The 12,274-nt window shown below is 44.9% G+C and overlaps 1 protein-coding gene across 3 annotated transcripts in view; it reads left to right on the top strand.

The window, feature by feature from the left end:
* Positions 1–12,274, top strand: part of MAP4K5 (mitogen-activated protein kinase kinase kinase kinase 5) — a 2,873,315-nt gene that overhangs the window by 1,051,834 nt on the left and 1,809,207 nt on the right. For all 3 annotated transcript variants that reach the window (XM_044074300.1, XM_044074299.1, XM_044074298.1), the window contains exon 9: positions 1,344–1,475. In XM_044074300.1, coding sequence (XP_043930235.1) covers positions 1,344–1,475 — 132 coding nt within the window. The remainder of the gene's footprint in view (positions 1–1,343; positions 1,476–12,274) is intronic.

Here is a 12,274-nt window from a genome sequence, read left to right as displayed (position 1 = left end):
TAGGTCTTCCAGTTTCTGATATGTTAGTTAGGGCTAGTTAAAGTACTTTTCTTTGTGTTACAGTTATGGTGTATTTGGGAATTAGCAGCTATTTCTACACTGTTCATCACCACTTACTTTCTTATCATACTGTCTTTCATTTTTTCATATTGCTTGGTACATTTAGAAGTGTTATGTATGGCACAGTGTTAGAGGCCTTGTTGAAACTCTGAGAGAGATCATGTCCAGTATCATTCTCACATTATATTTTTTGGTTTCCAGATTGGTCAGTTCAGTCAGATTGTCTAACATATCCCCTGATAAAATGTGCTATGTCTGATCCTTTAGAATATTGATATAGTTGGAGTAAAAGATCTTCTTATCACTCTTGCTATATCTGATACTATACAAGTACCTTAGCTGAGAAAGTTAAACTCGAATATCTTGTTAAAACTTCAGATTACAAAAATTACTTTTCTTTTTTAAAGCATTTTTGCAGAAGAGCAAGCCCCCCTACCCCTGATGTGTGGTCAAATGCCCTCCCCCCAACACTCCTTCACCATTTGTGTGCTAACACTGAGATTGGTCTACCTTAGAGGAGAGGAATAGGAGGTGTACTGTAACCACTTAGCCTGTATTTCTCCACATCTGCTCTCATACTCTTGTCATTCCCAGGATCACAGTTGCAATCTTCAGAATTCCAATAGTAAAAAGAGTTAAAAGCCATGATATTTGCAGCAAATATTAAAGTTGAGTTCTGGAGGAAATTTCCAATAAAATATCCCAAGTTTGAAATATTGTGTGGAAATGCAGTGATGATTTGAAACTGAATGATATTGATTATTGGTGAGGCACAGCAGGGCTTTTTTGAGTTGAAAACTTTACTACAATTGTAGTGTGGTGGTTCAAGCCTTTACCAGTACATACATGGGTGTTTTGGGAGCGCTGGTTCACACTTGGCTAATAATGCTGTTTATGTTGTTATGCATTTTATGTGTTAAGAGGACCCACCTGAGTTGCTGTTACTTTATTCCATATCTGCTTGCTCTAGGAGGCTTTCACCCCTCAAGCTTGGCCTATATCTACCCCCTCTTATTTTGTCCCCCTCTCTTGTTTACCTCAGCAGGACAGATTTCCACTCGCATGTTTCTTTTAGTCCTGGACATTGATTCACCATTGAAGTTAGATACTTATCTGTAAGAGAAGAGGTAACTACTTCTACAGTAAAAAATGCTATAATAGGTATATGCCTGCACAGTGTACTTTAGTAATATGCACTCTTTTTTGACTGCACTGTTTGATCATATTAGTAACATGAAAAATTAGATGTTGTAGGTTGAACAACTTATTTTTTATATTTCAAGGATGGCTCCAGAAGTAGCTGCAGTGGAAAAAAATGGTGGCTATAACCAGCTTTGTGATATATGGGCAGTTGGGATCACTGCAATAGAACTTGCAGAATTACAGCCACCAATGTTTGACCTACATCCTATGAGGTTTGTATAGTGTCTTTTTTCCTTTGTTTATAGATTCTTGATTTATGCTGTGATGTTCATAATATATTGCATTCTAAACTTTTTTTTTTAATTTCGTGGCTGTATCTTAAGCATGATTGATTTTTCTGAATATGCTGGATAATACCATTGTACTGAGCAGATGTTCTTCGTGGTTCACTGTTGCAGTCATCACATTTGGGTTATCTGCCTACAGGTAGCCCTCAGCCGGCCTGAATACCAGAGTCTTGGGATTTCTGCATCAGATGCTGTCACTTCCATGACGTCAAGTCGTCAGGGGTATAAAACATGCAGCCGACGCCATTACATCAGTCTTTCTTGCTGTGCGGTGCCAGAAGCAGTTCGCAAGTGCCGGTTGGCCGACTCCTGAAATTTTCGTTTTCGAGTTTCAGACCCGAAGTCTTCAAAAAAAGATAAGTACCCCATTGGGGATCCTTTTTTTTTGCTCTAACCTATGTCAGAAAGAATTAATAATTGTCTTGCCATTGGAAAGCAAATACCTCATAGATACTTTCATTCTTACTGGATCACCTGTTTAGGCCCAGACCACAACGTCCCTCTCTGTCAGTTTTGAGCCTTGTTCAAAGACCGAACTATTCGTTGTCTGGCTATTTTTGTAGCTAAATATTTTTGATGTGCCTCATGTTTCACTGTTGCAGTCAATACAGTTGGGTTATCCTGCTGGCAGGCTACCCGCAGTCGGCCCGAGTTCCAAAGTCTAGGTCCGGCGTCGGTTGCTGTTGCCTCCTCCCTGACATCAGATGCTGCCAACACCATTTTCTTCAGTCTTTCGAAGCAAAAGCAGTTTGCAATTGCCGGTCGGCCGACTCCTGAGATTTTCAAATTCGAATTTCAGATCCGAAGTCTTCATTAAAGCTAAATACCCCGTTGGGGAAACTTTTTTCTTGCTCCAGACCGATGTCAGAAAAAGTTAATAATTGTATATCTTGTGGGAAGCAAATACCTCATAAGGATTTTCATTCTTACTGTATTCCTTGCCTAGGCCCTGACCATGGCGTTGCTAGTTGTCAGTTTTGTGCTAGATTTAACCAACGCACTATTAAGCGTCGGTACGATTTTGCATTTCATTACTTTGGCAGAAGATTCAATTATATAATGCCATTGAAACAGCCGACTACCGTAGTTTATAAAAAGCACAAATTAAAAGAAAAGGACAGGCATCCAAGGTCCAAAACCGACGATGAGGCTTCCATTAGGCCTGTCGCCGGTTCGCCGGTTCTCAGTGAGGCGCTTTCACAGCCCCTGACGCCCGCTACCTCAGAGCAACAGGCTGCTTCCGACTCCCACGTGGAGCTGACTAGGCCACTGGAAACTCAAGGTACTGGACACTCTGAAACTATTCCCTCAGATGGGTCTGGAGCCGCTGAGCAGGCATCGGCTTCTGAGGGTGTTTTCAGGCCTACACAGTTATATGTAAAACCAACTTCAGCTTCAAAGGCAAAGACTAAAGCAGCTCTAAAGACAAAGAAACAAGTACAGCATTCTCCTGGACAGGCCTCCATGCCTAAAAAACAGATGCTTAAAATGGCCGAAGACCTAATTTCTTTGATCAGGGGTTTCCATCCCCCTCCTGATAAGAAGCCTAGGCAAGAGATAGAATATGAATCTTCAGATCAGGTTTCCATTTCCTCTGATTCCTCTTCTGTACAGGAATATTCCCTTTATTCTTATGAGTATTCTGATGCTGAAGAATCTAACCCTTCAGCCTCTCCTCAGGATTATTCTTTTGGGGAGACCCTGCATACTATGAGGGAGCATTTCCCTGGGAGAGCCAAGATTACTGAGAATCCAAGAAAAGGCTCAGAGACTTCCTTTTATTACCTCAGCACAGGCCCCTTGCTATTCCTCCTGTTTTAGACATTGTAGATGATGTATTTTCAGAGTCCGGTCTGTCTCCTGACTCTTTACCACCAGCTCCTTTTAATCCAGATAGATACTACAGGGTTCCTGATTCACATAAATTTCTTTACAGAAACCCTGCTGCTGACCCAGAAACTATTTCTTAGGGTCCCAAGGGGGTCAAGGCTTCCACTGCAAAAAAAAAACTATCCCCTCTGATAGGGATTCAAGGGCCCTGGACAGATGGGGGGAAAAGATTTATATTTCTGCTACCTTGGCTGTAAGAGCTTTACGTTGTCAGTTTCATATGCTTAAATATCAGTAATATCTTATGTCGCTGCTTAAACAGAAAATGTTGACAAATTCAGAATGTGCAGAAAACAAAGAAATGCAGGATTTATTGCATGCAGCTGAACAAATGGGAAAGCATACTTTGCAATGTGGTTTTGATTATCTAGAGTCCTCCTGCAGGGCCGAAGTTACAGGTTCTGTCATTAGGAGGCATGCTTGGTTAAAAGAACAGAATCTACCTGATCATGTTAAAGCAAAACTATTAGATGCTCCATTACAACATGATACCTTGTTTGGTGTTAAAGCAGAAGAAATGTTAAAGAAAATGGAGCACAAAGCTAAATCGATGCAAACAGTGAAGGATTTCTTACAGGTACAGCCTCCCAGATTTAGCAGGAACTGGCCTACAAAGAATTGGTCCTTTCCAGTGTCAGACATACCACAAAGAGGCAGATACAGACGCCCCAGAGGCAGATCACAGCCCCATGGCTCATACAGGCCTAAACAATGGGGTGCTTCTACCTCCAAAAGCGGAGAGGAAAAATCACAGCCATACAGGAAACAGTCTTAATGATTTTCCCCTGCCAGCACCAAGCACTTATCTTCTGGCAGCTCCTTTGGAGGGGAAAACTAGCACTTTTTTCACAAAATTGGCATATGATCACCCAGGACAAATGGGTCTTAAATATCGTATCTCAAGGCTACAGGTTCCACTTTCACACCCTGCCAAGGCCAAACGGTATGCCACACCTGCCACGCAATCAATGGGCAGTGGCACAAAAACAAGTTTCATCCCTCATGGACATGAGAGCCATTCAGCAAGTACCACAGCAAGAGCAGGGACAAGGATTTTACTCAAGGCTATTCTTGGTACCCAGAAAGGACAAAGCCTGGAGACCAATACTGGACCTGTCTATCCTAAACACATTCCTGGATATTCCAAAATTCAAAATGTTAACTCTGCAGCAGCTTCTGCCCATGCTGGGCAAGAAGGCTTGGCTTGTGACTTTAGACCTAAAAGAGGCATACCTGCATGTCCCAATCAGACAATCATGCAGAAGATACCTCAGATTTATAGCTGGCTCAATGCACTACCAATTCTCTGCACTGCCCTTTGGCTTATCTACTGTGCCCAGGGTATTCACAAAATGCCTGGCACCAGTAATTGCATTTTGCAGACAAAGAGAAATGCAAATATATCCTTACTTGGACGACTGCATTACATTTATTCAAGGAGAGAACAAGGACATTCTACTACAGCATCTGGCGTTCGTAAAAAGATTACTAGCAGGTCTAGGGTACACAGTAAACGAAAAGAAAGCAAAACTCGTACCCTCTCAAGAGATAATATTCCTGGGTGCAAGCTTAAATACAACTGCCCAGATGGCTTATCTCATGCCAGACAAACACAGACAACTGACTACTTATTTCAAAATGTTGGCAACAAAGGCCCAGTTATCTGCAAGAAAAATTCTGCAGGCTTTGGGCTTCATGGCATCCTGCATACTGCTAATTCCATATGCAAGACTGCATATGAGGGAACTTCAATGGTATCTAAAAAGTGTTTGGACTCAACATTGCCACAGCCTGGAAACAATAATTACCCTCATTCCCTGCCTGCAATCAGAAGGAGCAGAGATATCAGATTCCTGATCAGAAGAATCAGAAAGAAAATCAGATGTCCTTCAATAATGCAACTGCAGTCATAACATGTGGGTTGTCCTGCCTCAGGCAGCCCTCGGTCGGCTGGATTCCAAAGTCTGGGTCCGACGTCGGCTGATGTCGCATTTCTCTCCGACGTCAGAGTGGCTGGAGTACATAAGCATCAGCTGACGCCATTTTCTCCAGTCTTTCTTGCCGCGCAGTGCCCGAAGCAGAAGCAGTTCGCAACTGCCGGTCGGTCAGCTCCTGTATTCTTCGATTCCGAAGTCATCAAAAAAGCTAAGTACCCCGTTAGGGACCTTTTCTTGCCTCAGCTGATGTCAGAAATAACTGAAAAAGTTAACAATTGTCTTTCTTGTGGTAAACAAATACCTCATAAGGATTTCCACTCTTACTGTCTTCCTTGCGTGGGCCCAGACCACGACGTCTCGGCCTGTGTAGCCTGTGCTCGCTTCAACAAGCGCACTCTCAGGCGCCGGGCGGAGTTCGCTGAAGACTTTTTCGCCGATAAATTTGCTTACAACATGCCGTCGGATCTTCCGACATCGCAAACTCCCACAAAGCGAAAAGACCGGGACCGACATCCTCGGCCCGCGTCTACCACCGACTCCACGCCAAAACCTAGCGCGAGTGCTCTGGTTCCCTCTGAGACGGTCTCTCCACCGCTCCGAACCGAAGACACCGCATTACCAACGACTCCGATTCCGGACATCACTCCGACGCCAGTTATCGATTTTCCTCCGGATACCGAAACCGAGGAAATGCCCGAGACCATTGCTGTAGACAAGGTCACTCCTGCACGTGGAGCTGCCAGGCCTCCTATGGCCATGTCTATTAAGGCCTACACTAGGGCTAAGGCAGCCAGCAAAACAAAGCATATTACTTCCAAATCCTTACCTCAGCCTACTCCAGAGACACAAATTATGTCCATGGCTGCTGATTTAATTTCCATGATTAGAGGTTCACAGGCCCATCCTGAGAGAGGACCACAGCCTCCTTCTGATAAAAGGCCCAGGGTTGAACCCACTGAGCCTATTCCTTCGGATGAAGATTCTGAGGGCTCTGTCCACTCTGATAGCCAGGAAGAGCTCTTCCAGACCTATGAGGACTCGGATGCAGAAGATTCCATCCCCTCGGCCTCCCCTCCTGAGGATATTTCTTTTGGGGAAGTTCTGCACACCATGAGGGAACATTTCAAGTGGCAAGGTCAGGAATATTCTGATTCTAGGAAACGCCTGATGACTTTCCTTAAGAAGCCCCAGCACAGGCCCTTAGCTATTCCTCCTGTACTTGATGTTCTGGATGATTTATATTCTGACTCTAGTGCTACCCCTGATTCTCTTCCTCCTGCTCCAGCCAAGCCAGACAGGTATTACAGGGTCCCAGAAACTCATTCCCATTTATTCAGGGCCCATTCTGCTGATTTGGAAACTATTTCACAGGGGCCTAAAGGAGTTTCAGCCTCCACCTCTAAAAATCCACTGCCCTCCAACAGGGAGGCTAGATCTTTAGAGAGATGGGGCAAAAAGGTTTACACATCTACTACCTTATCTATGAGAGCTTTAAATTGCCTTTTTCATATGTTACAATATCAGGATTACCTTTTAGAAGATTTACAAAAAACTTTAGCCACTCCTGATCCTTTAGACAGGAAGACTTTGCAGGAAGCTGTACATAACACTCAGCAAGTAAGCAATCACTTCCTGCAGTGTGGATATGATGCACTGGAAGCTTCATGTAGGACAGCTATGACAGGGGCAGTCATTCGTAGACATGCTTGGTTAAAAGATCAACCTCTACCAGATCATGTAAAAGCAAAACTTCTGGATGCATCTTTGGAAAAGAACAAGCTTTTTGGTGCCAATGCTAAGGATGTGTTAAAGACCATCGAAGAAAAAGCAAAATCAGTTCAGACGGTGAAAGATTTCTTACAGGTTCAACCCCCCAGATTCAGTAGGAATTGGCCTTCCAAAAACTGGTCCTTTCCTAATACAGAAAAGTTTCAAAGGGGTAAGAACAGATGTGGCCGAGGAAGAGGCCAATACAGAGGCCCTTACAGGGGACGACAATGGCAGCCAGGAAACCAAAGAAATGACGCAGGGGTTTCACCTGCCCCACAACCACAATCTCAATGACTTTCCTCTACTACCACCTACCAGGGAACAAATAGAAGCTCCCTTGGGCGGGAAATTATCTCTGTTTGCAGAAAATTGGCACAGACTGACAAAGGACAAATGGATTTTGGACATTATAGACCGAGGGTACAGGTTTCATTTTCATACCTTACCAAGAAAACAAGGCATGCCACACCTACCACAAAACCAGAGGGCAGAGGCTATCAAGCAAATCACTCTGCTGACCCGGATGAAAGCAATAGAAAGAGTTCCACAACAAGAACAAGACCAGGGGTTTTACTCAAGACTGTTCCTTGTTCCAAGAAAAGAATCTCAATGGAGACCAATACTGGACTTGTCCTTATTAAACACCTTTCTCATAGTACCAAAGTTCAAAATGCTGACTCTACAGCAACTCCTTCCCATGCTGGGCAAGGGGTCTTGGCTGATTACTCTGGACCTCAAGGAGGCATACCTGCATGTCCCTATCAGACACAGCTGCAGAAGATACCTCAGATTTCTTGCAGGGCCAGAGCATTATCAATTCTCAGCATTGCCATTTGGCTTATCTACTGTGCCCAGAGTATTCACAAAATGCCTGGCTTCAGTAATTGCTCATTGCAGGCTCCAGGGGATACAAATTTACCCGTACCTGGACGACTGCCTCATACAAGCGGACGACAAATTGATGTTGACAAAAAACCTGGATTATGTCATACGATTACTTCAAGCTCTGGGATACACAGTCAACTTCCAAAAGTCAAGACTGCAGCCATCCCAGCAAATAATCTTCTTAGGAGCCAAACTAGACACAGCCTCTCAGATGGCTTACCTGACAGAAGACAAGCAAGAGAAGTTAACTCATTATTTCAAAGGCTTAGCAAAACTCACCCAGATGACTGCAAGGAGATTCCTACAGGCCCTGGGTTACATGGCGTCCTGCATTCTCCTGGTTCCATTAGCAAGGCTACACATGAGAAAGCTTCAATGGTACCTAAAAAGTATTTGGTCTCAACACAGCAACAACTTGGAGACAATCATACCGCTCATTCCATGCCTACAAAAGGAATTCCTATGGTGGGCCTCGGTGAGCCAGGCAAACACAGGTATGTCATTCAAAAAACCACAGATAACACAGACCATGACCACAGACGCCTCAGACCTTGGATGGGGGGCGCACATGGAAGGCAGGTGTATACAAGGACAATGGTCTCCAAAGGAAACACATCTGCATATAAACCAAAAGGAAATGCTGGCAGTAATGCATGCCATCGAGGCTTTTCAAAACCAACTCTAGCAAGGCCATTTACTGATACGGACAGACAACACCACTGTAATGTGGTACATAAACAAGCAAGGGGGCACCCACTCTTACCCCCTTTGCAGACTGACAATGCATCTTTGGGAGAAATCACTGAGCCTAAACATCCAGTTACAATCCCAGTTTGTTCCAGGAAAGGACAATGTGTTGGCGGACAGCCTAAGGAGGATTTTCACAGATCCACACGAGTGGAGGTTACATCCGAAGGCCTTCAGACAACTCACTTCGACATGGGGCAAGCCAGAAGTGGACCTATTTGCCTCTCATCTCAATCATCTTCTGCCAAAATACTGCACAAGGACATACCATCCGACAGCTTGGAAAATAGATGCCCTCTCATTCAACTGGAACTCCCTAACAATCTATGCATTTCCACCTCTGCCACTGATGACCTCAGTATTACTAAAGATCAAAGCAGAGAGACCGAAAGGAATCATAACAGCTCCGGACTGGCCAAGACAACACTGGTACCCATTACTACGGAGCATATGTCACACCAGGAGGTGGGCCCTTCCCCAATGGCCTCTACTTCTGACTCAACACAACTTCAAAACAGTGCATCCAAATCTAAAGACACTGCAGCTAACAGCCTGGGAGGTCCCATAAATAACTTCAGCCTATCTCTCTCCAAGGAAGTACAGCGGATACTAACAGAGGCTCGAAGACCATCCACCAGAAAGGTTTATTCAGCAAAGTGGAAAAGATTCAGCATTTGGAATACCAGCAAGAGACATGATGCATCATTGTTGAACATCCCACTCATCTTGGAATATTTGGCAGATATGTTAAAGAATGGTCTCTCATATTCTTCCATAAAGATTCATGCATCAGCTATTTCAGCTAGATACAACACTGATCCTCCTGTTTTTTCACACCCTTTACTAAGGCAATTCCTCAGGGGAATCAAGAACATTAAGCCACCAAGAAAGACCCCAGTTCCAGCCTGGGACCTCAACTTTGTCCTAGAAAAACTGACTCTACCTCCTTTTGAGCCAGCAGCTTCAGTTGACTTGCAATTTCTCTCATGGAAGACAGCTTTCCTGTTGGCAATTACATCAGCAAGAAGGGTTTCGGAGCTACAGGCCCTAATGGCAATACCACCCTTTATTATTTTTCACAGAGACAGGGTTTCATTAAGGACCAACCCTACTTTTATGCCAAAGGTGGTATCTAGGGTTTCTTTAAATCAAGCCATTCATCTGCCTGCTTTCTTCCCCAATCCTGAGAACAGGGGGGAAAGACTGTTGCATACCTTGGACATTCACAGACAACTTTGTTACTACTTGGACAGAACCATGACCAGTACGAAGTCTGAACAACTTTTTGTAGCTTACGCCCCTGCAGTACAAGGAAAAGCAATCACAAAACAGACTATTTCAAAATGGATTGGGCATTGCATCAGATTCTGTTATTCCTTTCATGGAAAGACTGTTCCAGCCAATGTCAGACCACATTCCACCAGAGCTACAGCCACCTCTACAGCATTCTTAAGAGGGGTGCCTACTAAGGACATTCTAGAAGCTGCTACATGGAGCTCCGTGCATACATTCTCCAAACACTACAATCTCCCTCTATACTCCAGATCCAGAGCAGGCTTTGCTTCGGCAGTCCTGCAGGGTTTAATTGCCACACCATCTTTTTCTTAGAGCATTCCTCCTCCCCCAGCTAAGCTATGGTATTCTACCCACATGTTATGACTGCAGTTGCATTCTTGAAGGACATAGTACAGTTTTGTACCTACCATAAATGTAGATGTCCGATAGACATGCAACTGCAGTCGGATTTTCCCACCCTCCATACCCCTCTATGCCTAGGGTCCACTCCTATCCCTGTTTCTCTTAGCTGGGGATATCTGTTATGGTGTATTTGTTTTATTGCTCATTTACTTGTTTGGAATCCTGTTTTTGTCTTCCAATTTGATTACCGCCTTCCTTGGAGGGCACCTGGCATCTGGGGCAAGAAACACTGAAGAAAATGGCGTCGGCTGATGCTTATGTACTCCAGCCGCTCTGACGTCGGAGAGAAATGCGACATCAGCCGACGTCGGACCCAGACTTTGGAATCCGGCCGACCGAGGGCTGCCTGAGGCAGGACAACCCACATGTTATGACTGCAGTTGCATGTCTATCGGACATCTACATTTATGGTAGGTACAAAACTGTACTTTCTAGGTCTCTTAGAGGGGGAAGGCTGGCAGAAGCCTGTCACCTCAACACGGAACTGCCATTCACCTTACCTATAGCCAGGCAGACATTGAAAACAGATGCATCAGATTATGCCTGGGGGGCACATATGGCAGGAAGGTATATTCAGGGCACATGGTCCGCAAGTCAAATGCATCTACATATCAGACAAAAAGAGATGCTAGCTGTTCAGATTGCCCTGACAGCCTTCATGGATCTACTTCATCCAGGATAACTACTGGTAAAGACGGACAATACTACAGTCATGTGGTACATAAGCAAGCAGGGGGTCGCGCATTCCTACCCCCTCTGCAGACTAGCCATGAACTTGTGGGACACAGCACTAACCTACCAAGTACATCTGCAAGCACAATTCCTGCCAGGAAGGATAAATACTCTGGCAGATGAACTAAGCAGAAACCTAATGGATCCCCATGAGTGGAAATTGGATCCACAAGTCTTCAGCATCATAACAAGGAACTGGGGATGCCCGGACATAGACCTATTTGCCTCCCCTCACAACTGCCAACTACAGAGATTCTGCACAAGGACTTATCACAAGCAAGCATGGAATGTGGATGCTCTATCTTTCGGCTGGAAAAACTTTACAGTATATGCCTTTCCTCCTCTGCCACTCCTCCCCAAGGTACTCCTCAAGGTCAGACAAGAGAAGCCAAAAATGATGCTGATTGCCCCAGACTGGCCCACCCAGCACTGGTACCCAATCCTAGAGAGCTTGTTTCAATGCCCAGCTTGGACATTACCTCAAATTCCTCACTTACTGACCCAACAAGACAGTCAAATACTGCACAGCCAACTCAGGACCTTAAACCTGGCAGCATGGCAGATAATGTAGCCATTCAAGACGCACCTCTCTCTAAAGTAGATGTCCTTCAAGGATGCATCTGCAGTCCTAACAAATGGGTTGTCCTGGCCTCAGGCAGCCCTTCGGTCGGCCGGATTCCAAAGTCTGGGTCTGGCCTCGGCTGATGTCGCACTTCACCCGACGTCATAGCTGCAGTTCAGCGGGTATAAAGGCATCAGCCGACGCCATTTTCCTCAGTCTTTCTTGCCGCGTGGCGCCCGAAGCAGAAGCTGTTCGCAAGTGCCGGTCGGTCAGAACCAGAGATTGCTATTACCGAAGACTTCTAAAAAGCTATGTACCCCGTTGGGGACTCTTTCTTGCCTCAGCCGATGTCAGAAAAAGTGAATAACTGTTTAACTTGTGGGAAACAAATACCTCATAAAGATTTCCACTCTTACTGCCTACCTTGTTTAGGCCCAGACCACGACGTAGCAGCTTGTCTAGCCTGTGCTTCCTTCAACCGACGGACACTTAGACGTCGGTCG

The sequence above is a fragment of the Protopterus annectens genome, chromosome 6.part0, assembly GCF_019279795.1.
Source record: "Protopterus annectens isolate FY-2018-M chromosome 6.part0, PAN1.0, whole genome shotgun sequence".
NCBI lineage: Eukaryota > Metazoa > Chordata > Ceratodontiformes > Protopteridae > Protopterus > Protopterus annectens.
Note: the sequence above shows the minus strand (reverse complement) of the source record. Positions and strands in the feature narration are given on the sequence as shown.